Raw genomic sequence first — 26,672 nt, 5'->3', positions numbered from 1 at the left:
TAGAATTTCTATGAATTTATTAATGCCTTTAGTTGTGGAAAACATCAGAGAAAATACACTTGTGAGACACTGTGCTTTGGGCTTCCCTCAAATTCAGATCCATTTGGCACACAAGCCATGATGATACCCTTGAGCCCACCACTCATCAATTTTATACATCATTCTTTTCCCTAAAGCCAGAAATCAGACACTGTTCTCAAAAGAACCTGTGCCAATGATTTATTTTGTTAAGTTTATTTTTATTTATTTTGATAGAGAGAGAGAGAGAGAATGGGAGAGAGAGAATCCCAAGTAGGTTCGGTGTTATCAGCACAGAGCTGGATGCGGGGCCTGATCTCACGAACGCAAGATCTCACGACCTGAGCCAAAATCAAGAGTCAGACGCTTAACTGAATGAGCCACCCAGGCGCCCCTAGGTCATTCATTTATTTCAAGTACAAGGCACTATGCCCTAAAGGAACAAATGTTTCCTTCTTTGTATACACAAAGTGACATCTGTGAAGCATGAATGCAAGTTAGGACCTGCCATTAATGGTGACAGAATTGATCGCAACAGTCTACAGAAGCCAGACGACAATGTTAGAGCTGTCCTTCCAGGTAGAGGGGGTAAGACCACCTGGAACCTGTGCCCCCAAACAAGCCTCATTTGCTGAGTAAGAAAAGTAATGGGAAGTGCAGGAGGCACCTGTCCAACCCCCCTGGAAAGTCATCCGAAGTGACGAACGTAGTCCAAATTAAAGATCCTAAAGGGGGCAGAAAACATATTCAAGTATCTCTACCTCTAGATCTGACTAGCAGTTAGATTGCTTTTATTTTAAAGTTTGTTTATCTGTTTATTTTTGAGGGGGGGAGGGGAGGGGCAGAGAGAGAATCCCAAGCAGGCTCCACGCTCAGTGCAGAGCCCAACTCGGAGCTTGACCTCACAACCGTGAGACGATGACCTGAGCCAAAATCAAGAGTCAAATGCTTAACTGACTGAACCACCCCGCCGCCCCTAGATTGTTTCTATTTAAAAAAAAAAAACCACGGGGGTATCTCCCTTAGGGCTAAGTATTTCTTGAATAAGCATAACATAAATTTAACGTTGCCTCTGGTTGCAACTTTGGGTCACCTCACTTCCCACCCACCTCTCAGTGTGTCTTAGACTTGTGAGATTTCTTAACTCGTCCTTTTTTCCCAAAGCACTTCCGGCAGCCGAAGGCGCAGCATTTGTACATGATGAAGACAACGCCCAGCACAATGGCCAGGAGGAAGCCGATCACATCCACAGAGTGGTACTGGTACCAGGTGAGATCGTGGGCTGCAGGGCGCAGGTGAGGGGCCCCCTTGTGCCTCATCACGAACTCGACCCAGAACACAGCCAGGTCCAGGGGCTCAATGGGGCGGTCCTTGTGCAGGCTGGACAGGCGCATGATGTTCTCCTTGTAGCTAAACACAAAGACAGTGACGTGAATTCTGGAACACCAACCATACCAACCATCCTCCCTCTAGGCTTGCTGTGGTTGGGAAGGCTCCCAGATTTTACAAACTTGGTAGAGGAAATGTGTTTCCATTATGGCCAGAAAGAACACATACACACACCATACATCTCTCTCTCTCTCTCTCTCTCTCTCTCTCTCTCTCTCTCTCACACACACACACACACACACACACACACACACACTAGCTGGTCTTTATCTCTGAAATTAAAAAAAAAAAAACGTAGAAAGAAAACAAGAAGCCAAAATTATAATATTAAATTATTTGAACCTAGCTTCCTGTTTTCTTCTCTTCTTTTTCATGATATTTTTGTAGGAAATTAGATGACTCTTTATAATAAGAGAAAGAAATAAAGGAAAAGGTCATGTCAGAAATTATGAGCAGTTTCCCTCTCACGGTTTTAAACAATCACATCTACTCAAAGTCAAAGCCATTGGTAAGTGCCCTCGCAAGGTGGCGGCATACTTTCCATTGGTGAAGCATCACACCGTCCAAGTGCTAACTGTAGCATGAGGCTGTGTCTATGCAGCCTGGGAAACAAAATGGGTTTTTGTTTATTTTAGACAGCGTTGGTAGCTGAATCGGAACATCCACGTCCAAACTGGGTTAGATGTTTCACCCTTAGTGTGGATGCACTGTGAGAAGAAAGAGAAGGTAGGGGAGGAAAAAAGGAAAGGAAAGGGAGAAGAAAGAGAAAAATGGAAGACACTTTTATTCAGGAGTAATTATGATAATTGCCACCTTTAAACAGGTCTGCCATTTTATTTGGATACATTATTGTATTGTGATAACAATATTTGACCATAAGGCCTGTTAAACATCTTCTTTTGTATAAATCTTCTCTTAAACAAGATAGATTTTCTATAACTTTCATTCACTCATTATTTATTGAGCACCTGTTATGGCCTGGCTGCATCGTCTGATGTCTTTATTTTATGTCCCCGTGTAGAGTGTTGGGAACAGGGAGATTCACAATTAGGTAGCGAGAACTCACAAACAAATGCAGTTAGCTAAACTCTCAGGCTGATTGATGAAAGTTTTTAAAAAATAAGAGAACTTTTACCAAGTCATTTTTAGGTTCCAGATAGTCGTCTGTATCACGGAACAAAAGATCAAAGTTGCATTACGAATGTGAACCTCAGGAACGAGTTTTGTCAGCACGTGGAGAGAAGTCGGGGTTCCGTGGCGCCGATGTGTGAGCAGCACATCCTGACCCCAACAAGCTGGGCAGCCGGAAGGCGCCATTCAGAAGAGAGGGATGGCACCCACCGGGCACTCTGGGCATTTACCCCTGGGTCATGTGGGCTTTTCTTCTCCATCCATTGGCACCACACATGTGGGCACCCCACCTCTCCCCCATTTTTCCTTGCCCAGCCTCACTGTGTCACCCTGTGCAATGTCTCCTCCCATCTGAACACACTCCAGTTTTCCACATCTGTCCTTCTAACTGATGTCTTTTTCAAGATGAAGCAACTATGGGTGAAGACTCCACTCTCATGGAGGCACACACATGCACACGCACTCATACATGCACATGCACACGTGCGCTGTTAATTGTTGGATGAAGTCCACCCTGGCTATCACTTCTTCCCACAAGGTTTTGACCAAGCTGTTACTAGTGAACTTGACATCAATACAATAAATTCCACACAAAGACCATTTGATCTGATGGCTTTTGCCTCTTGAATTCTTTCAGAGCCATATTTGAATAAACTCACCTTTGCTTTATCACAAGCCTTTGGGATATCACATGACACCCCCCCCCCATTTATAAATCCCCATGAACAAAATTTCTCACGGGTTTCAGTGCTAGGGAGAACTATGCTTCTAAGCTCTTTGTTTTTATCTTATGGACACTAGGTTCATTACGGAATATTTCTCTCTTTGTAGAATCTCGTAGAGTAGACATCTACTTGTGACAATATTTTTTAACAAATTGAAGTTTTAAGCCTACCAAGGGAAATAATATTTAAAATCAGTTTTGGGGCAGCTGGATGGCTCAGTTAAACGTCTGATTCTTGATCTTGATCTCAGCTCAGATCATGAGCTCTAAGTTTGTGAGATCAAGCCCCACATCATGCTCTGCACTGACAGCCTGCTTGGGATTCTCTCTCTCTACCCCTCCCCCACTCGTGCTCTCCCTCCCTTCCTCTCTCTCTCTCTCTCAAAATAAATAAATAAACTTAAAAAATTTTTTTTAAAAACTTTTTTTTTTAATTTTTTTTTCAACGTTTTTATTTATTTTTGGGACAGAGAGAGACAGAGCATGAACGGGGGAGGGGCAGAGAGAGAGGGAGACACAGAATCGGAAACAGGCTCCAGGCTCCGAGCCATCAGCCCAGAGCCTGACGCGGGGCTCAAACTCACGGACCGCGAGATCGTGACCTGGCTGAAGTCGGATGCTTAACCGACTGCGCCACCCAGGCGCCCCAAAAAAAAAAACTCTTTAAAATCATTTCTATGAGAAGTTCTCTAGGAATTAAAGCATCCTTTAATGAAATGCATAATAATAATCCCAAAGTCATCTTACTTATTAATTAGGTTTTTATGTATTTGTTTCCACATTTGAATATTTATTGTGAATGAGATGGCCAAGATACAAGTAGTATTCCTCTGTACATTTTCTCTTACCTTTTGTCATTGATGACAGCTTTTAGGGCATTTGCTAAATCTTCAGAAGTCATTTCCAGGACGTTCAAGGTCAATCCAGCCCCCCGGGTCTCCATGCGCTTCGCGTTTTCCATCTGATCACCAAATAAGGGCAGCATCACCATGGGAACGCCGTTGCATATCCCCTCGTATATGCCATGGGAGCCAGAATGTGTGATGAAGGCACGAGCCTTCGGGTGACCTGAGAAGCAAAACAGGGAAGGATGCCAGCAGTCAGGTCACCGAGTTGCACGGTCTGACACCATCTATGCTCTGCAAGCATGCTAAGGACTCAGTGCCATCCACATGTGGCTTTTGCAGAAAGCCTTTCTGCAGAGGAAAACGTGGGGTGAGATACCCCACGAGGTAAAAAGCAACGTGGAATACGTTGGCCATGATATGTTCCAGCTAAATAATCCTTTAGAACAGCCACACGCAAGCCACTTTCGTAATTGCACTTGGGTTTGACCTACATGCCAGAGCCTGCTCACATACCAAGCAGATCATTTTGGGGAAGCCACTTGACAAGTATTGTGTTCTTCGCAAGATTTGGTGGTGGAGTGCCAGTATACCGCCACAGGACCTTGCAGAGACAGGAACAGAGTTTAAAAACACAATGATTCCGAAACATCTGCCACAGTAGCTAGAATGTAGAGTCCACTGAATGAACATAACCTTGGCAGGGGAGGGAGGTGTAGCAACTGGGAAGGCTCCTGGGGACTGGTAACAAGCTGTGAATTTGTGCAAATCCACCAAGCTGTACATTTATGACTTTTGCACATTTCTGCACTTCGGGGGAAAGTTTACTTAATAAAACGAGTGGGTGTAGAATTATAGGCGCAGCAATATAAGAAATGAACCCTGTGTCCTGACCAGCAGCTTTTTTTGTAGAAATACTCCTTATGTAACATGAAGAAACACGGTCCTGTTCATTTTGTCGATAAAATCAATTCTCCTTCATACGCTGTTGACTTTCTTAGAGAAAATGAGACCTCCAAGGAAAGCAGACCGCGGTTTAACAGAACAGTGGAGAGTGACATGGTAAAAAGACCTTGGGATTAGTAATCAGGAAGTCACAGGGAACCCCAAGCCTAAAGTCCAACTGATAGGATTAACTCTGATACCAGAAGTCTGGGGTTCCAACTCTTGTGAAGATACAGATACAGAAGGTACAGAATTGTATGGCATGTTCTTACTGTCTGAGGTATTTTGCCCAAAGCATCAGCAATTTCCATAGCTGTCTCCTTGGGAATGTCTGAGACCATGGAGCCCAAAGAGAAAACCACAATTCCATGCTCTCCAGAAGCATTAACATAGGCTTCAAATTCCTAGAACCAGAAGAGAAATTTACAGTTAATTTTCTTCTCACGTTCTTTGGGAACTGCATCCAGTCAGCTATGAATCCCATCTCTTCATGTTAAGAATATGCGTGTCCCTCTGTGTGTGTTAGAGACACACGATATTAGCGCACGTTATAGACTTCCTTCCCCCGTTATTCCTTCCACAGGAGGAAGGCTTCTTGCTTATCTGGTTATCTTCTGGGTTCTTCTTTGAGATGCAGAATCCAGGTAGTGTGCCAAGTTCCCAAAGGAAAGGCAATCAGAGGGAAGACCAGATCCACTTCCCAGGGGCTTCAAGCATCTGAGCGCATCTTGGGAGAAAGCAGGCTTTCGGGAAAGGGATTGATGGAGAGAGCAGCAGGCAGTGTGGAAGGAGGGAGGAAAGGTGGATGAGTGTCACAGAGAGGGGAGAGAACCGTTTAGCAGATTGGTGAAGGGAGACATTGGGAGAGAGGAAAGCTGCCCAAAGAGAATTTCAGAAAGCTTTCTGCAGACTCTAAAACTCCTGCACAGCCCCCTTAAGAAAATCCACAGTAAAGATGTATATTACTTTTCAAGGCTTCTGGAATATTCCTTTTATGTTGAAAGAACGAATGAGTCAAGGCACGAAGCCGCAAATAGTGTTGAGGATGAGGCTCACAATTAAGGAAAACCCTCAAATAGCCAAGACAACCTTTAACAATTCTTGCTTTCCCACAGCCAATACACGGGGGTGATTGGGGATCATATTCATGTCAACTCAGTGCTGAAATTTAACCAGTCAACCTGGCATTTCCCCACCTTTCCTGGAGAAGAGCTTTCTGAAGAATGGAAGTCAACTTTCCTGCCTTAGCAAGAACATACAGAAAGACACCTGAATCTCTCTTTGCTGGTTTCATAAAGTACTGTCAAAAGCAGAAAATCTCCCTAAGTGTGAAAGATACAAAAGCGGAAGAGAAAACCTTGCTAAGTGTGCATCAGGATCTGAGCCCCCTCTGTGGAGTTCAGAGAAGGTCAGGGGCATGTGAGAAAACCCTGAGTACCCAAGCCACCAGGGGGGGAAGGATAAACAGGCAGTGAGTCTCAACCCACCCAGCACATGACCCCCCCCTGGAGTGTTCATGTCCCGTTCCAGAGATGCTTCCGTGTCCCGATTCCTTCGAGCAGTATATCCTTCGCCGCCATCCAAGGAAGATTCCAGCTGCAAGGCGGCTCCACTCCTCCAACCGTGACCGCCATCGGGCATTGCAGCCTTGGCTGTTAGGACAAAGCTCAAGACAAAGCAGTGGGGCTTGTTTCTGAAGAAACTTCTGGACCAGATGACCCAAGGAACAAGGAATGAAGAGCAGAGAGGGGCTGTGTGACAAGCCCTCCACCTGGGCCTTGCGTGCAAGACCACGTCATTAGAAAACGGCGGGGTCTAAGTCAGCCTTTCCCATTGCGGATACTGCTCTATTGCGACGAAAACATCTTCTTTTTCGAGGAGCAACTTTTTTTTAATGGAGTGGGTTTTGGTGTATTTGAACTGCGAGTGGTTTTCTAGTGAATAATGAACCTGACAACTACTGGAAGATGAACGATCTGTGGTTCCCGTGGATGAAGCAGGGGGATGGGATCTTAGAAGTGTCTGTGTGTATAAGAGTGAGAGACAGTGATGGTGGGGACCCCACTAGTAAGTGCAGATCACAGATTATGACCTATCGAGGCCCTACCCCTGAAGTAATAAGGAATCGACTTTAGAGACGGATGTCAAACAAAAGCTCTGAGAGGTAGCAACCAAAAATTAATCCAATCAGAATAGCAGTATTAGCTGCACTGAGTCATGAGTGGTGGCTGTGACCCCCGGAAGAGAGTAAAGAAGCCCCCAGACTCAACCCTCAGCGATAATCACAGCTCAGTCTGATCTGACCCCAACCTTCAAAGCCAACTCCAGAGTACTTGGTCATCAGGCAAAGTACATACACACTCAGGCATGCACACATGCATGTGCACAGGCGCGCACACACACACACACACGCGCACACACACACAGCATGGCAATCCCACATAGAGGAAACAGAGCAAGGTGTGAGTATGGCAATTTCCCCCCAACTGTAGGTTATCAATGATCTAATTAACTCCCTTAGAATCTCCCAAATGGTTTTCTATGTCTCCCAAGAATGCCACGGATATTGAGACTGTGTGATGCGGTAGGGTTTGCCCAGAACTGAGGGGTTTCCTGGGATATGACACTTTCAGTCCCGGACAGACCAGAACACTGGCCACCCCGGAGTGACACGTAGAAGACTTCTGACAGGCCTCAGCACACATGATTTTAAGGGACTTTTTTTCAAATTTGGTTCAGAGCATGGCCAGGAAAGCCCCAACATGTCCTCAGGGGTGAGCCTCCTGCCTGGTCCTCACCCCCATCCCATCCCAGCAGCTCTCTTCAAGGTTTCTAGCTCCTAGTGGCTGTGTCCTGGGCCTTCTCCATGGGGCTCATCTGAAAGGTTGGGGAGGCCAGCATCATCCTCCCCACTGCCATGCTGCATTTTTGGTTTGTGGCAAAGACCTCCTAAGGATGGCTTTTCTGAAGTCCTTCCTCCCCAGGATGCACTACATCCTTCTTTCCTGGAGAAAGATGGCTCCTCTCCAAGGACCTTTTGAGCTCTTTCTCCTGAGTGAAGGTACATGGCTTATCTCACTTCCCAGGACCTTCCCTCCTGCATGAAACCCATTCTTCCTCTAACTATGTCTACAAAGGGCCATATCTGGTTTCACCTCCTTGCACACTCCTCCACACCCACTCAGCACCCAGCCAGGTGTGATTACCGTAAAAAGGAATCCACAGGTCCGTAAACACCCAAAGTTAAATAGCAAGACTAAAGTTTAAATGTCACAGAAGTTCATCTACAGATCACGGAAGGGCAAACTGCAGAGCTGGTGTTGTCATGGGCAACGTCCACTCTCGGCAAGCTCTTCTGGGATTTAATAATGGTGAGGTCCACACCCTACTGGCAAAACTTCCCATGAGCCTGGCCCTAACTCCACAGACTCTGGTATGGTCAAAGAGTGAGGGGGCGGCTGGGTGGCGCAGTCGGTTAAGCGTCCGACTTCAGCCAGGTCATGATCTCGCGGTCCGTGAGTTCAAGCCCCGCATCGGGCTCTGGGCTGATGGCTCGGAGCCTGGAGCCTGTTTCTGATTCTGTGTCTCCCTCTCTCTCTGCCCCTCCCCCGTTCATGCTCTGTCTCTCTCTGTCCCAAAAATAAATAAACGTTGAAAAAAAAAATTAAAAAAAAAAAAAAAAAGAAAGAGTGAGGCGGTGTGTTAACTGAAGATAATCCTCGATTCCTCCACCTCTTATCCCCTTCCAAAATGCACGAGGCCACCTCTGAAGTGAAAACACCTGCCCACCTCATTGAAGTCTTTAACAGAGATCCCAGCTTCTGCTGAGAGCTTAGTATTTTGAGTTCCAGGCCTTTATTAGATTTTCTCTTCCCAAATGGCTTCTGTTTCTCAAAACCCTTGGTAAACATTTGGCATGTTGGAAACCAGTTGCTTTATCACTACACATGCAGAGCCACTGACAAAGACCACAAGCTTCCTTGCTCACCACTCTCTCTTCTCTCCACCTCTAAGTCTCTGTTCTCACCCACCTTCTCTTTGGGTGTTTTCCTCAGACCCAACATGTCTGGGTGGATATCATCTCTGAATCGCTGCTGTCCACAACGATGGTCTCTCACTCTGAGCGGGGAACGATATCTTGGAAATCTTGAGCTTCATTCCTTTGCTCTTAATGCTGTTCTACTATCTTTTGTCCATCAGGCATCCCACACATGTCTGATGCCAGGTGTGCTTTCCCTATAGAGTAGGGACTTCCCAGAGTCCCTATGGACTCTCCTTATCAACTAAATATTGCATCTTTATTCTTGAAGATCAGGACTTTGACCAAGAGCATTGGGACCAGCACGATCTCTGCTAAAGGAATGGGAGCATGGAGTAAGATTCTGTAATTAACAAAGGGGATGTGGGGTGCCTGGGTGGCTCAGTTGGTTGAGCGTCCAACTCTTGATTCCGGTTCAGTTCATGATCTCAGGGTTGTGAGATCAAGCCCTACATCGGGCTCTGCACTGAGCATGGAGCCTGCTTGGGATTTTCTCTTTCCCCTCCTCTCCCTCTGCCCCTCTCCCCCACTTGCACTCCCTCCCTCTCTCTCTCTAAAATAAAAATAAACAAAAGGGAAAAAAGAAAATGAATAGCAACTTGACAAACCAGCAAAAATCAGGAAAAGGAAAAATGACCACATAAAATAAAAAATAAAGTAAGTTGGGAAAGTTAGAATCCAATCTATCAATTTTTAAATGAACTGCAAACTGGCAAAATTCTCTCAACCAGGTTAAAAATATCAGCTCCATGTTATTTACAAAGAAAAAAAGAAAACTTGAAGACAAAGGGGTGCCAAAAAGACACTAGGGAAATAGCAAGATAGTGCAGGAGCGGTGATATTAATATCAAAAAAGTGGAATTTCAAGTTAAAAATATTAAGTAGAACAAAGAGGGCTTCTGCCAGGTACAGTTTACAAAGACATTCTCACACTGAGGCTTGTTTGCACCAAACAAGGCAGCAACTAACACTCAGTCAGCACAACTCACCACTTAGAGAAATTTACAGGGGAAAAAATATATGGAGGGGCACCTGGGTGACTCAGTCGGATGAGTCTTGACTCTTGATTTCGGCTCAGGTCATGATCTCATCATGATCTCATGGTTCGTGACATTGAGTCCTGCATCAGGCTCTGGGCTGACAGTGCAGAGCCTGCTTGAGATTCTATCTCTCTCTACCCCTCCCTCCTCTGCCTCTCTTTCTCTCTCTCTCAAGATAAATAAACTTTAAAACACACACACACACACACACACACACACACACACACACACACACATATATATATATATCAATAAATGATGCTAAAAACTATGATACTGAGAAAGACAGTTGATAAAATTCTGTAGCCACTCCTGTTAAACATCCTAAAGAAGAAAATCATTTAAATAAATAAAGGCTATTTGCCAAAGAACAATGGCAAACATAATACAAAATGATGAAATGAAAATCAATCTTCAGGGGGCACCTGGGTGACTCAGTCGGTTAAGTGTCTGACTCTTGGTTTCGGCTCAAGTCATGAGCTCACAATTCATGGGTTCGAGCCCCACATCAGGCTCCATGCTGATAGTGTGGAGCCTACTTGGAATTCTCTCTCTCTCGCCTCTCTCTCTGACCCTATCCTGCTTGCATTCTTGGTCCCTCGCTCTCTCTCAAAATAAATAAACCTTAAAAGAAAAAAAAAGAAAATCAATCTTCATTACAATCAGGAGCAAGAATCCTCGTGATTGCCAACATTATTCAGTTATTTTGAAAGATTCTAGTGAATTCAATAAGACCAATATTTGAGGGGCGCCTGGATGGCTCAGTCGGTTGAACGTCTGACTTCAGCTCAGGCCATGATCTCATGGTTTGTGGATTCAAGCCCCACATTGGGCTCCATGCTGACAGCTCAGAGCCTGGAGCCTGTTTTGGATTCTGTCTCCTTCTCTCTCTGCCCCTCTCCTTCTCACACTCTGTCTCTCTCTCTCTCAAAAATAAATAAACATTAAAAAAAATTTTTTTTTAAATAAGACCAATAGTTGGCATGGAATTTACAACAAAAGAAATCACATTTTCTTTATTGATGAAAGCCAGCCTACTGGTTTTTTAAATGACAGAATCAATATTTTGAGTTGGCTGAATTTTTATTTGGGGCTGAATAGTGAGTAGATAACCAGCTACAGGCAGAAATGGAAAAACTATCACATTCACAGTAATGACCAAAAAAAAAAAAAAAAAAAAAAAAAAAGGTAAAATACTTAAGAAAATCTTACCCAGAAAGGAACAGAAAAATATGAAGAAAACTACAAACGACTTGATCTTTGGTTAAGGTAATATTTGAAGTAGCACCAGGAAGAGCAAGACTCTGGAGTATAAATTTCCTTGCTAATATATATTAGGTGACAAACAGAATAACCTGCGGCCCATAGATACCATGAAACATGGAACGGTTTTAAAAACTAGATATAATATTTAGAACCAAAACGACATTCAGGACATACTGATAGGCGAGCAGTGGGGATATATTGTTACCTTATTCGTAAAATGAAGAACAAAAACTTACCTACAGGTACCTATATTTGTATGTAATTGTAGGAGTCCAGAAAACTGGTGAAGATCACTGCCTATCTGGTGACTAGTCCTCAGTTCATGCCCTTTGTTGGTTTTCATTCATTCCTTTAACAAACATTTGGTAAGCGCCTATTAGACTCTGATATTTACGCTGATATTTACACCAATCACGGGCAGACCTTTTGCCAAGTGTTAAGGATGCAGTGACGGGCAGAAGTGGTCCCCGCCCCTACATGTATGGAAGAGATGGTCAATAAACAATTATCTAAATGAAATGACTGTGGTATTTAATGGGCTATGAAGGAAATAGCACAGGACGCTATCTTGGAGAGAAGGACTCCCTGAGGAAGTGATATGGCAGCTCATCTGAAAAATAAGAAGACAGCCACCTCACAAACTCAGGCACAGCATCCCAGAAGGACAGACCGTCAAGTTCAAGGGTCCTGAACCGGGAAAGATTTTGGAATGTCCCAGGAGTAGAAAGAAGGCCAGTGTAACTGGGGACATTCCATGCAGGTTTATAAACAAACCCTTCTATTTCAAATGGAGTTTCTATTATGCATGCACATCTCCAAAGTTTTAAATTTCAAAATAAATGTCAAACAATCATTTACACTTGGATCCTATATAATGATGCCAAAAATATTTCTCTTTAATTTCACTCTTAACTTTGCCATGCTGACTAGCTCTCTTTCCTTTGATCTATGATGTGCCCACTGGTTTGGTAATATTTCACCTTTTCCTATATATGAAAGAAAATTATGACTGGTTTTCTATTAACATGAGGTTTTGTCGTTTTGCTTTCTAAAAACTCAACACCATCTCCTTTCTTAAGCAGATAACCTCGTCAGGCACATACTTCTCCAACAGGCCTGCTGGTCTGTTGGGGTATCAGAATCTTATTGGTAGGAGTCACCAGATGTCGCTTCACATTATGGGGGAGGAATCAGAGCCTCACAGAGGTGATCTGGTCATGCGGCAACGGAATGGAGGCATCCACACAGCACTGGAATTCTCCCGCAGGGATCTTTCTGCTTTCTAGAGTTTCTCCTTGCCGTGACATTAACATGATCATTTAAAATGTGAATCACAATGGAGTCACCCTGGAAATAAGATTCAGTGCTGTCTGAGGGTGAGTAGAGTCCCTTTAGTAGAAGCCAGACTCAGAATCTGCAAAGTGCCTAGGTTACCAATGGATCCTCAACCAATACTTGTGAAATAAATGAATGAATGCCCACTGAAATGTGACCTTCTTGGAGAATCCTTCCCAACCTCCCAACTGACAGAGACTCTCCTGCTATTCTCTATCACCTCCATTGAGATGTGGGAAGAAGATTGTGAATGCTATGTTTTTGCATCCCTCAAATCTCTATGGGAAAAAAATTAACTTAGCAGCATTGCAGAGGATGAGACTCAGGACCTTTCTGCCGAATGCCAGGATCGGACTGTCTCATGTTTACTTATTAGAAGACAGGGGACTGCAGGACCCGGCTTCCTAGCAGATTATCGAGTAACTGGAGCTTCAACACCAGAAACATAAAGGCAACTTGTGCCACCATGGTCCATAGATGTCAAAGAATTATTCTAGCAGTCTTGAACCTTGGGTGTCTAACCCAGTCAAGGGCAGGAAGGTGCATGCTGCAGATTTTTGTGCTCTGCAAGGATCCCTGAACTCACTGCTCTGTGCTTACGGCAATTAACCTTTGTTGCATCTAATTGGTTACTCTCCACTGGAGCCCAAAGTATGCTTTCTTAAAGTGTCCTATACAAAGAAATAACCCAGAAGATGATTCCCAAGACAGATACAAATTACGACCCCAGACCGGGGAGATTTGTACAGCAGAAACTAACGAAAGAGGGCATGTGACACTACCTCAGCGTGCTCATTCAGCATTCGTCAGGGGCAAGTTCATCCATCCAAAGTACTTGCAAGGAGACAGGCTTGTAAAGCTCCCCCTCAAATACACACCTGGGACAGTGGCTTTTTGCTGGCACAGTTGATCCCACCGATAAAAACCATGTTGGGCATGATGGGCCTGGAGTAATCCTTTACAAAGTCACTTTTGAAAAGCCAGACCGATGCGGAGCCCATAAGGTCCTGGACAGTCACATCTTTCTGAAGGACTTCCGAAGCAAGTGACGCATATGGGGAATAAACCACATTGCACAGGAAGCCCTCTGACACAAGGATGAGCATGTTCTTCACCCGCTGTAGGAAAGTCATGTGATCTGAGTTAAGGGACAGAACCCTGGGCACATAGGATGGTGGGCTGGGGCAGCGGGTACCTTGAAAATCTAGGCCGCATGGCAGTGAGTTCAAGAAGAACACGACAGGCAGTGCCAGGCGCAGGGCCACGATGGGGCCACAAGGAAGGAAAGGGTCTGTCAACACGGCATCGAAGCCGCTTTCCGCCAGGGAGGCCATCAGTTCCTCGTCGTACAGCAAGTGGGAGCAGGCAGACAAAAGCAGAGCAGAGTCCTTCTTGACCCTCTTGTATGTCTTGACCACACGCTGCAGGAAAGGCTTCTTCTCAAAAACCTCGAGCCCGAGACCAGTGAAAGACGCTTCCACGTCCTCCCTCTGGAATGGGACGGGGTAGCTCTTCAAGGTGTAAAACGCTCCTTCTTTAATGTACACGGAGGCCTCAGGAGCTATGACCACTACGTCGTGTCCCCGCTGGTGCAGCCGCTGGATGATCCCGAACAAGCTCAGCCAGTGGCTGCCGTCCATCGGGACCAACAACAGCTTCCCGCCCTGGGACGGAAGGGGATTCAGGGCACACAGCAGCAGGCTCAGCACAAGCGGACGTGGGCCCCGGGACCTCGCTGCCATGGTTCTCCTGTATCGGCTACCGAGCCTCTCACCTGCCAAAAGTTTGCCCTCCTCTACTTATATGTCGCAAGAACCAATCTACACTCAAAGTTAATGTTTGATTGTATCACATGACTGTCGCTGTCAGTCAGCTAAAGATCGTGCAACTAACGAGGGCTAAGAGCTTTTCTAGGTCTCTTTCCCCACCCCCCAAGTATTTTTATTTTGTATTTATTTACTTTCAAGTTCTTATTTTCATTCCAGTTAGCAAACCTACAGTGTAATTTCAGTTCAGTTCATTTCAGGTGTACAATACGGCGATTCAACACTTCCCTACATCACCGGGTGCTGATCAGGACAAGCGTACTAGGTTTCTCATTAGACAACAACCGTTTGACTGGCTGGCACTCTTTTCCAACCACTCAGGTCCCGTTCTTGAGGGGCCAGAGAAGGGAATGCAGCACCAGCACCTTTGAATGGATTAGATGAGTATTTCCACGGACCAAGAGAGTGTCACCAGAGAGGGAGAAAAAGGCTATGGGGTGACAAATTAGACTTCCTTTTCAGGAATGAAATAGAAAGCAGAATATGTCTTTTTAGAAAGGAAAGAACACGGGGTAGCTGGGTGGCTCAGTCGGTTGAGCGTCCGACTTCAGCTCAGGTCATGATCTCTCAGTTTGTGAGTTCGAGCCCCGCGTCGGGCTCTGTGCTGACAGCTCGGAGCCCACTTGGGATTCTCTGTCCCTCTCTCTCTCTCTTTCTCTGCCCCTCTCCCCCTTCTCTCTCTCTCAAAAATAAATAAGCATTAAAAAAAATAAAATGGAAAGGAAAGAACAAGACACTGCAAGCCTACTTTGGGCCCGTGGTAACCTTGAAGAACGTTCCCCACAGGTGACTCAGGGCTCTCTGCCCAATCACTGCCTCATTTTTTGATTCATTCACCCAGAAAAATACCTACTGAGTCCAGCGTGCACAGCGCTGGGCCTGGGGCTGGGGCTGGGGTACCAGCAGAGATGAGTCCAGATGAGTCCCCCACCTCCCCAGAACTCCGGTTCCACCGGAAGGGACAGACTGACGACGCAAACAGGTGAGCAGATGCATGAGAGGCACGCCAGGAAGGAAGTGAACGCCGCTGGCTAGTGAATGGCGGGAAGGGAAAGCCACCTGAGTGTGCCACACACAGAAGGCCTTTCCAGGGCAGATCCGCGTTCCCTCAGAGAGGCAGTGAGAGAGCACTCTGTCAGTCAGAAACGAAAATCGGTAAGTGAGCAAAAGTAAGTGAAACCGTGCTTGTCACACAGCCCCAAGGCCCAAGGAAAGCAGATACTCTGAGAAATTCTGATGACCCCATTGAAGCAAAGGGGAAAGGTGAACAGAAACAGTAAGAATATATATTTACTGAGCACGCACTAGGTGCCAAGTGTGGTGTTTAGCACTTTACAACACATCTTATGTAATCCCCAGAAGTATCCCCTTAAAGCAGGTACTATTATTCCCATTTTACAAAGGAAGACACTGAGGCTCAGAGACACAAGGTGATTTGCCAGAGTCCTGAATTTACTAAGCGGCAGACTGAGATCCGGGCCCCAAGCGTCAGAGCGTAGAGACCTTGCTCTTACCTACAGCTCCCCATGGCTTCTAGCAGTTCCCAGATCTTACAGCCGGGTTCAAAATTTACAGCCAACTAGGAGTCAGAAGGAAAGCTGTGATTGCCAAGGTCATTACTCAATTGAAATAAATGGAGAGAAGGCAGAGGGCAGGATTTGGGGACCAAGCAGAATGTGCTCCCACAGCAACACCCAGCACTAGCTGGAGCCCCAAAAGATCAAGTGAAGGGTCAGAGAGCAAGTATGGGAGTCGCAAATAGAAATGCCCCTCCCTGGGGCACGTGGATGGTTCAGTTAGTTGAGCGTTGGACTTCAGCTCAATGATCTCACAATTTATGAGTTCAAGCTCCACATCGGGCTCTCGGCTGCCAATGCAGAGCCCACTTGGGATCCTCTGTCTCCCTTTCTCTCTCTCTGCGCCCCCCCCCCCACTTGCTCGCTGGCTCTCTCTCAAAAATAAAATAAACATTTTTTAAAAATGCCCCTCTCTAAGAAATGGCAAATCCAAGTGCAGACAGAACTGATCACCTTGCCCTTTCTTTTGGAGATCACTGCTGTACTCTACAATCCCAGGATGAGAGCACAGACCCTGGCATTTTGACCATGGACGTCACTGGCCACCCATATTCAGGGACCTGTTAGAAGGTCATGGAGAAAATGCTAACTTTAAAGTTTTGATGTCCTGTGGGACATATTCACAGGGCCTCCCTCATTCTGGTGCACAGAATAGGTACTCAAGATTTCCCTTCCCACCATCCTTCCTCCACAGACATCCAGTCTGGTACTTACTTGTATATAGGTGCACTCCTACACACGGGAGCTCCAAAGCTCCCCACCCACACCCACCCCACCCCAAGCACTTTCCATTCTCCAGGACTAAGATTCCGGGTGGGTAGCAAAGAGGTAGCAATGTTTTGGCTCCTTGGGTGTACCCCTATCTGCCATTCTGATTCACAATCCAATTTAAACATTAAGGGCAATCATTCTTCTGAACTCTCAGTGTCATAAGAGTTCATCTGTAGATTGCCCAGAGCAAAAGGGCTGTAAACCCACACAGTCACCACTGTGATGATTTTATGATTTTCCCTGCATCATTCAAAGCCTCAGAACTTTTTGAGACCTCTGTTGCACCTGCATGGTTTGGGGCCATGACTCTACCCTTACAAGCAGGGTTTTGGCTTTGGAATCATTCACTCAGGTGGTTTTGCAGGAAGTAAATACTCAGTAAATGTTTTTTGTACAGAGGTGTCTTCCCTTCTTCCCTTCTCCTTTGCTCAAGGCCCCATATCCATGCAAGCAACTGCTGGATCCACTGTCTCAGAGATGCCATAGTCCTGTATCAGGGCCTCAGACCCCAAGGCTCCCAACCCCCGTCTACCCTCCATCAGCTGCCCCCTGCACTGCCCTATCCCACCACCATCCCTGAAACCTTGGTCAACAATCTCCTAGGACCCAGAATAAAATTCAGAGTCTTTGGGCTTGCCTTCAGAATTCACTGGAATGGACCTCGAGCTCACCTGTCCAAGCTCATTCCTCCTCTCCGGCCCTTTCACTAGACCCCTCCCTCTGCCCCTTTCCCTCCAGTCATTCTGGAGCACTTGACCTTTCCCAATCATGCTTTTCCCACATTGCTTGGTTCACCCTAGACTCTATTCCAAATCTGCTTCCTAATACTGTTTATTCCTTGATTATAAAATGTGAAATCCACGATTATAGGATTGTATTCGGTCCCTCAAAGTGACCTAAAGTCAGCAGTTTGTTCTGGTGACAGAGTGTGCCTTTTTGGGTCTACTACCCTTTATGATGAAATATGACAGAGTTCATTGGTTAATCATTTTCCTATTAGAGCTTAGTGACCTTTATTGGTGCTGACTTACCATTTATTAAAGCAAAAACTACAGTGTCAGAGAATAAGGAGAAAATAGAGAGAAGTCAGAGGTCCAAAAATGCCAAAAAGAAAATCACAGTCAAGGTAGAGCAGTTTTAGTGGAAATAATTACTGCCCCCAAGTTGACCAGCACTGTAAACACAGCAGCAACTTTTTTTTAATGTTTATTATTGAGAGAGATAGACAGACAGAAACAGAGTGCAAGCCGGGGAGTGTTAGAGAGGGAGACACAGAATCTGAAGCAGGCTCCAGGCTCCAAGCTGTTAGCATAGAGCCCCATGCGGGGCTCAAAGTCACAAACCTTAAGATACGACCTGAGGTGAAGTCACACCTCTAACTGACTGAGCCACCCAGGTGTCCCTATTGCCAGCAAATTTTACTAGTTTTGATATACTAGACCAGGAGTTCTCAAACTGTGGGCCAAAGCCCCAAAGGAATACCCAAGAATTTTTTAGGGGAATTTTGCAAAGTCGAAACTATTTCCATAATACTATCTGGCTTTTTCACTCACATGACCTCTTTTATGTACAGTGGAGTCTCTCTCTGGCCACATCACCTGTACTATAGCAATAGATTGCCCGCAGAAGCAGAAGAATCCAGTTCTCTTCTTTTAAACCAGAGAGACACAAAAAATGTAACATGATGCCCTTCTTCAGTAATTGTTTTGTTTTGAAAAAGTTGTTTTCCCATAGAAATATGATTTATCTTAGCGTGTAATGGTTTTATTGCTATTAAATTGACTATTGAGGGGTTTTTTTTAGTGCCTTAATTTCTAACGGTGTTAGTATTGGTTGTTACAACCTATATAAACTAAAGCAAAAGGGTCCTGGGGCCAAAACACAGGAGAACTGCTGTCCTGGACAAACGATGTGGGTGACCTTCAGCACAAGGTCAGACTAAACGCACCGCCATCAGTCTACGCCCACCGGGCAAAGAGGGGGGGGGGTGTCTGACAGAAAGCCTGCTTTAAAAATACCACTCTGCCCCACCGCCAGAACGTGGGCCCCCACTTGCACCCGCTAACTTTCTCTTTTTCCATTGGGATTTGTAGCCGGAAGGCGGGTGGGTGGGGCCAGGTGGTGGGCGGGGCCTCGGTAGGCGGGGCGTCCGCGCCCGAGCGAACCACGCCACAGAGAGCCTCATCTGAAGCGCGGCAGGTCCCGCCCCCCGGCGTTGCATTCTGGGATGCGGCCTCGGCCAATGAGGCGCGGGCTACGTCACAAGGGCTCCCCTTCCCTGCTGCCTGGCGTCGCGGGGCACTCGGGCCCTCGTCCCCTCGTCGTGCCCGTGGCCCGCGGGCCGTGCCGCGCCCACGTCCACCATGGTGGACTACTACGAGGTGCTGGGCGTGCCCCGCCAGGCCTCGTCCGAGGCCATCAAGAAGGCGTACCGCAAGCTGGCGCTCAAGTGGCACCCCGACAAAAACCCCGAGAACAAGGAGGAGGCGGAGAGGCGGTTCAAGCAGGTGGCCCAGGCCTACGAGGTGTTGTCAGACGCCACGAAGAGGGACGTCTACGACCGCTACGGCGAGGCCGGAGTGGAGGACTGCGGCGGGGGCGGCGGGGGCGGGGGGCCTTTCCACGACCCCTTCGAGCACGTCTTCACCTTCCGCGACCCGGCGGAGGTCTTCAGGGAGTTCTTCGGCGGCCGGGACCCATTTTCCTTTGACTTCTTTGGAGACCCGCTGGGGAACCTTGTGGGCGGTCGGAGGAGCTCCCGGAGAAGCAGAAGCAGGGGGACCGCGCCCTTCTTCACCGCCTTCAGTGGATTTCCAGGATTTGGGGGTGGTGTTTCTTCTTTTGATACAGGATTTAGCTCCTTTGGTTCCCTGGGGAATGGAGGCCTTTCTTCCTTCGCCATGTCTTATGGTAGTGGTGGGACCGGCAACTTCAAATCCATGTCGACTTCCACCGAAATCGTCAATGGCAAAAAAATCACCACCAAGAGAATCATTGAGAATGGCCAAGAAAGGGTGGAGGTGGAAGAAGACGGAGAGTTAAAGTCCCTGGTCATAAACGGCAGAGAGCAGTTGCTACACATTGACGCCAAGTAATTCCAGTCCAAGTTGAATCCAAAAAACATTGTGAGGAGCAGCAGGACTTTTTTTTTTTTTTTTTTTTTGAAGATTGCAAGTGCACTCTGCTTTCAGAACAACTGTACTCGAGAATTTATAAACAGTTCATGCCGATGCCTATTTGTTGTTATTATTGGGACCATACAAGTCAGACCTCCATTTGTCTTTAGAACTTGTTGTAAATACCTGTATGCACTTTGCTATTTATTAAACAGAATCCCGAGGCAGATGCTGATTATTTCGTAGTATGGGGACACAATGTTCACAGCACCTTGAACCTTGCCTTTCCATTTTGTTTGAAATGTGAGCCAGGTAGTTTGCTCTGAAGTTAACGTTGCCAAGATAACTCGTTTTACTTCCAATTTTTCAACACATGGTAGTGAAGGATGTGAGTGTATTAATCCTTCTGGCTTAAAGATGCTTTTTAGTCCCACATAAATGCCAGTGACTAGTAAGAGTTTTCCGGTTAAATATAGTATTAAGTGTAGCCTTTTTAAAAAACAGGTTAACCTGACAAAGTGGTGTATTCAGTTCCAATGGCTATTGGAACAAATTACCACAAATTTGGTGGCTTAAAACAAGGCACATTTATTCTCTTAAAGATCTGGAGGTCGGAAGTCTAAAGTGAGTTTCATGGACTGACATCAGTGTTAGCAGGAACACGTTCCCGCCAAAGGCTTGAGCAAAATGCTTCAGTGAATTCTTCACGGTTACATGATTAGTTAACAACATCCTTAGGATGCTGTTCGGGTCCCGTAAGCAGTAAACCAGTGGTAGTGATTACTCAAAACCCAACACAAATAGGATTACTAGCCTGTACCCAGCTTGGTTCTACAACTGTGATTTATGGAAATGTGGAAAGTATTTCCATAAAACTACACAAAACTATCCCATCGCCATGTGCAGAATGTATCTATTTTAAAATAGGTTGACAAAAGCCAGGAATATTGGAGAGCCTGGGATACTGATCGGGTGAGGCAGCATATGCATATTGGAGAGAATACATTTCTGTTGCCATGGTTTATCCCCGTCATGAAAGCTGTTTTGGGCATGGCTACCTTGGGATAGCCCATCACAAAATGTGCCATCCGTCCCCTTTGGTTGTGTCTAAGGAAAAGTGTGCGTAAGACATGGGAACAAAAAGGCAACCGAACTGGATAGACTAAAAGTGCAGCATTATTTGTAATTCTTTACAGGAAGCCCATGTGGCCTGAGCACACTTAATTAAGAACATGTGAAGTTGAGTTAAGCCCAATCCCCATAGAATGGTGTGCATACAAGACCTAGCAGGAACATAGGATTCAGCCATTACTATCCCACAAGGGCACACAGTCTATTAAAACCATGTCAAGTGGTCACTGAGATCCTGGACAGTGCTTCTTAGCCACTAATTGTACAAGAAGTATTATAATAAAGAAGACTGCCAGAGCTTTTAAAAAGAGTTCATTTGCCTGCCAGGCAAGGGGACTCACCAGTGAAGATATTCATCGTTGTTGGTGGGGAGGGGAGGAAGAGCAGGGGGAGAAGGGATGTCAGGAGTTTCGAAGTGATAGGAAAGTGCGCACTTTCATGGTGGTTATGCTAATTAAGGGTTAACAACTACTGCTCTGTGTAGGACACAATAAGTGCATTTGTGTCTGTACAATTGGTTAACATAAGTCTTCATTGTTCAGGAAAGTCTTCAGTTGGGTGGCATACTGGGGTCACTCAGAAGTCATGGATCTCAACAGCTCTAGTGGAAGCAACCTACAATGGATGAGTCAATGGATGAATATAAAAGCAAAATGTGTATCCATACTATGGACTATTATAGCCTTAAAAAGTAAGGATATTCTGACCTAATGCTACAATATGCATGAACCTTGAGGGCATTAGGCTAAGTGAAGTAAGTCAGTTACAAAAAAGGCAAATAGTGTATGCTTCCATTTGTATGAGATGCCTGGAGTGGCCAAATTCGTGAAGACAAAGTAGAATGGTGGCTAGTTATAACAGTTGAGGGCGAACAGCATCCAGTTTTGATATATCTGAATTAGTGCTGCTAAGTGGAAAGTTGCCTTTTACAGAAAAAGAAACCATTTTATTTAAAGAATTTTCCAAATTGAAAATCTCTTTTAAAAAATGTCTTGGCCCCAGAATCACAGTCCTGTATATCAATATTCCTCTTTTATGGAAAGGCTTGAGTGGGCTTTCAGAGTGGAGAAAATGGCATTTCCTTTGGTGCAAAAGATGACCATCTCAAAGACCCTGCAGTGGACTCTCCATGGACTCACTAGCACTTTCCCACAGAGCAACCCCAGTTAAATAAGGAAGTAGTTTAAGACACCATTTTCAGAATTGGGGATGTCACGGTTTTTTAAATAGAAAAAAAACTTAAATATACATTTTTAGGTGTATCTATGGAACATTTACAAATGTTAATAATAAGTTACCGATCATAGAAGCCACTAGCTACACGTGACTACCAAGCATTTCAAATGCAGCCAGTCCAAATTGAAATATGCTGTAAGTGTAAAATACATACCAGATTTTGAAGATTTAGTACGAAAGCAAAAGAATGTAAAATATCTCAGAGCACTTGGGTGGCTCAGTTGGTTAAGCATCCAACTCTTGATTTTGGCTCAGGTCATGATCTCACCATTAGTGAGATTAAGCCCCACTTTGGGCCCCATGCTGGCAGCACAGAGCCTGCTTAGGACTCTCTCTCTCCCTCTCTCTCTGCCCCTCCCCTGCTCATGCACTCATGTTCTCTCAAGCACACGCATGCTCTCTCCCAACATAAATAAACTTTTTAAAAAATAATGTGAAATATCTCATTAATAATTTTATGTTGAGTATATGTTGAAGGTATAATTAAAACATTATACATTATAATTAAAACATTATATTTGATTGAATAAAATATATCAAAATTAGTTTTAACCCTCTTCATGCCTTTTTTTAAACATGCCTACTAAAATTTTTTAAACATTCTCTGATTAAAATATAAAACGATTAGAAAAATAAGAGAAATATAGCTAATATAAACCTTAACTATATGGGAATAAAGAAACAGCTTTGAAGATAGCCATGAGCTTAAAGAGAAAATCCAAACCATTGAGTTACCAAAAACAAAAAGGAAAAATATATGAGCAATTTATGTGAAAGCCTAGGAAACACAGGAAAAGTTTTATGACCTTCAGTGTTTCATTATTAAGAAAACTCTAACAGGAACTTAATGCTTACCAAAGGAAAACTAGAAAAATAACTATAACTATAAAATAAACCAAAAGATACAAGAATGACAATCACTAATAAAAAGAAAACTGGAATTAATGAAATAGAAAATAAAAATAGTAAAAAGAATAAGCAATTCCAAAAATTATTTCTATGAGAAAACCAATAAAAGAACTCCACCCATCAGAAATCTTAAGAAAGAGGGGCGCCTGGGTGGCGCAGTCGGTTAAGCGTCCGACTTCAGCCAGGTCACGATCTCGCGGTCCGTGAGTTCGAGCCCCGCGTCGGGCTCTGGGCTCATGGCTCAGAGCCTGGAGCCTGTTTCCGATTCTGTGTCTCCCTCTCTCTCTGCCCCTCCCCCGTTTATGCTCTGTCTCTCTCTGTCCCAAAAATAAATAAAAAACGTTGAAAAAAAATTAAAAAAAAAAAAAAGAAAAGAAAAGAAATCTTAAGAAAGAAAAGGAGCAAAAATATGAAAGACTTAGACTTTGATCTTTCATATTTGGAGAAAATTTCCATCAAATACCGAAAGAAGTCACATCTAAGGGTAAACCAAAGTAAGGGAGACAAAATCTCAAAGTAAAAAAGAATTTAGTGAAACAAAAGTGATAATGGTGTGCCTAGCACGTATAATACTTGAGAATTTCAGTGTAAATGATCTTTCGCATACCAAATAAATTGGCACAAACATCTAACGGTCTCCAGATGACATACCTTGTCCTGCTGGGCACTTTTTAAATAATGATAATAGATAATATTTATTGTATGCTCATTGTGACAATAGTCAGGCCAGAATAGTTGGGTCACCTGCCCACCTGCCCGTTCAGCTAGAAAAACGGGAGTGAGAATTTGAACCAGTGCAGTTAACTCCAGAGGATATATTTACATAGCAACACTAAAAGAAAAGAGCACCAGTTACTTTTTAAATGCCTTCCTATTTTTCAATTTTTACAAGCCTAATATATATATTTTTAAGTGAATAAATGCATTGCACAAAGGAAAAAGCCAGATAGTGTAGCTCCCTTGTGGTCTGAAGCAAAAAGAGAAATGGCATTAGAGTCCTGTGCAATAATATGTACATAAACAAAAAGAGATACAGAAGTAAGAATGCAAAAACTATAAAAGATCTAAAGTCATGGAAGTTAATATAAAGTAAGTGAATATGGCATAAATGGGGGGAAAAAAGATGGCTAACTCAGTGGATTAAGAAATAAAATAGCTCCCATGAGTCCTATTTCAATTAAACCCAAATATCCAGGATTAATGTCAGATGCCTCTGAAAGTATTAGTAAAGCAATAATTTCTACCATGGAAACCTGGGCTGGGAGGGTGGGCCTGGTGATGCGGTCAGCCCTCCCAACAACCCTTTCCCCTTTTAGACTCCATTCTTTTCATCACCGTCCTCCACTTCACTGGGTTTATAGGCTCCTAGTTTTATCTCTTCCTTAGTCCCTCCGACCAGCCTTTGATGACTTCAGCATCCCAAGCCATTCAACCGACCTGCCATGCAATTCTGCTAGCCCCGAGTTATATACCAGATATCAACACCTGGTCGGGAAACTTGTCAGCACAGCTCCCTCCCTGAAAACTTGAACTCGGTTACTTTCTCGGGTCACAGAGACCCCACCTTCTCTCTTCTGCATCGTCTCACTTCCCCTTAATTTACTCAAGCTCTCAGACACTCCTGCTCCCTTTTGGTGTTTAGGTCTCCTATGATCACACTTTAGACCCTTCCAAGACGAAGCCACTAAAAACGACCGTGTCAACAAACACAATGTGACAGTTCCTTTGTCCTCCAGGATGAGCAAACACCCACAAGCAAAACCTCCTGATGGATCAGCCCACAACTCGGTGTCTCTGCTCCTACACAGCTGGAGAAAATTGCACAACTATGAAGACGGCGCCTGCCTGGAAGACAGTCTTGGTTGACTCAAAGCAGCACTTGCCAATCCTATCACAGACGCTCACCCCTGCCTCTCATTTTCCTCAGTGACCCTGGCAAACCTTTCCTGCACTAGTGGAGGCACTTCAACATTCATCTTACCAAACTGTCAGGAGAACGAAAGATAGACATCTTTAGAAAGACTGGTAGATAAGTAAACACCTGGAAGTAAATTAAGAAAAAAAAAAAAAAAACATGTGTTCCACTTGGAACATTGTAGGCATCCATACAGACCTGTGATAATGGCTTCCTGTTGGCACAGTTTATGCCCCCAATGAAGACCATGTTGGGCATCACTGGCCTGGGGTAGTCCAGTACAAAGTCTCCTCTGAACAGCCACACGGATGCAGAGCTGAAAACATCCACCACCGACACCTCTCTCTGCAGGAGCTCAGAGGCGAGGCTTGCGTAAGGAGTGAAAGCAACATGGCAAACGTACTTCAGGGACAGAGGGTAGAGCATGTTCTTGACCCTTTGCAGGAACGTCATGTGGTCTGAATTCATTGTTAATAGCCTAGGAATATATGAGGAAGGGTTTGGGCACTGCGTGCCCTCAAAATCTAAGTCGCAGGGAACATAGCGCAAAAAAAACACGGCAGGCAGTGACAGGTACTTAGCCAGGACTGCCCCACAGGGGTAAACAGGATCTGTTAAAACCACATCAAAGGAACTGGAGTTCAGGTGCCCGATCAGGTCCTTGTTGTACATCAGCTCCTTGCAAGACCTTTGAAAAATGAAAGAAGCAGTTTTCAAATTTTCCGTGATTTTCAAAAACATCTTTAGAAAATGTACTTTTTCAAAAACCAGATAAGAGTGGCCCAGAAAGAGGTCATTAAATTCCTCCTGGGTGTAGGGAATGGTGTAGGTCATCAGGGTGAAAAAGTCCTCTTTTTTGATATGCAGATTCACCTCTGGCGAAACGACCACTATTTCGTGGCCTCTGGCATGGAGCTCCTGCAGGGCCTCCTTCATGCTGAGCCAGTGGCTGCCATCCATGGGCAAGACCAGCACCTTCCCACCTTCAGCCCGGGGCCCGACACACAGGAACAGCAACAGCCCCGTGAGCACCGGCAGGGGAACCAGGAATCCTGCAGCCATGTCCGTAGAAGCTCAAAGCAGCTGACTTTTCCAATCAGGCTGTGTCTCCTGCATTTATTTCCATCATCTTTATCTTATCATTGAGTCACTCAGAAGGGCAAGTAACTGGCAGGCAGCGTGCCTTCCTTATGTTAATCATTACAAACTAAATCTATCCCGGTCTTTCACCACTGGCCCCACCCTTCTGCTTGCACAGAGGGAGAGATCAATTCCCTGTACGTAGGGAAAACTCACCTGCCTTCGCTGCTCTCTCCAAGGATCATTCTAACTCACTCTCTTGCTTTTTATCCAATTCTCAGAACAAGACTGTGGATACCCGCTTCATTGGCTCTCCTCCTATTTCTCTGTTAATGGCGTCCTAAAGGGCTGTGACCAAGCTCTGAGGAGTCCCCAGTGC

At 45.0% G+C, this 26,672-nt stretch overlaps 2 protein-coding genes across 3 annotated transcripts; one reads left to right on the top strand and one right to left on the bottom strand.

Moving 5' to 3' along the window:
• On the bottom strand, nucleotides 1-26,409 carry LOC122481934 (UDP-glucuronosyltransferase 1A1-like). 2 transcript variants are annotated; one of them, XM_043578216.1, is made up of 5 exons: nucleotides 25,412-26,409; nucleotides 5,325-5,456; nucleotides 4,624-4,711; nucleotides 4,111-4,330; nucleotides 1-1,428 (listed from the first exon to the last, which is right to left on the bottom strand). In XM_043578216.1, exons 1-5 carry the CDS (start codon nucleotides 26,273-26,275, stop codon nucleotides 1,131-1,133), a joined length of 1,602 nt encoding a protein of 533 aa, XP_043434151.1. In that variant the 5' UTR covers nucleotides 26,276-26,409; the 3' UTR covers nucleotides 1-1,130. The 2 variants fall into 2 exon arrangements, with proteins under 2 accessions (XP_043434151.1, XP_043434152.1); XM_043578217.1 differs by lacking the exon at nucleotides 25,412-26,409 and adding an exon at nucleotides 13,611-14,513.
• Nucleotides 19,270-20,137, top strand: DNAJB3 (DnaJ heat shock protein family (Hsp40) member B3). The gene has a single exon (XM_043578218.1). It carries the CDS (start codon nucleotides 19,270-19,272, stop codon nucleotides 19,999-20,001), a length of 732 nt encoding a protein of 243 aa, XP_043434153.1. The 3' UTR covers nucleotides 20,002-20,137.
• Nucleotides 26,410-26,672: the final 263 nt, after the last annotated feature.

Source organism: Prionailurus bengalensis, chromosome C1, assembly GCF_016509475.1.
Source record: "Prionailurus bengalensis isolate Pbe53 chromosome C1, Fcat_Pben_1.1_paternal_pri, whole genome shotgun sequence".
NCBI classification, from domain to species: Eukaryota; Metazoa; Chordata; class Mammalia; order Carnivora; family Felidae; genus Prionailurus; species Prionailurus bengalensis.
Note: the sequence above shows the minus strand (reverse complement) of the source record. Positions and strands in the feature narration are given on the sequence as shown.

Excerpts from the sequence above, each read along its gene's own strand:
- DNAJB3 (XM_043578218.1), top strand. The coding sequence starts at position 19,270 with ATGGTGGACTACTACGAGGTGCTGGGCGTGCCCCGCCAGGCCTCGTCC.
- LOC122481934 (XM_043578216.1), bottom strand. The coding sequence starts at position 26,275 with ATGGCTGCAGGATTCCTGGTTCCCCTGCCGGTGCTCACGGGGCTGTTG. Across the intron at positions 5,457-25,411 it reads ACAGGAAGCCATTATCACAG|GAATTTGAAGCCTATGTTAA; the intron begins GTCTGTATGGAT and ends TTCTGGTTCTAG. Across the intron at positions 4,712-5,324 it reads TGGGCAAAATACCTCAGACA|GTCCTGTGGCGGTATACTGG; the intron begins GTAAGAACATGC and ends TGTCTCTGCAAG.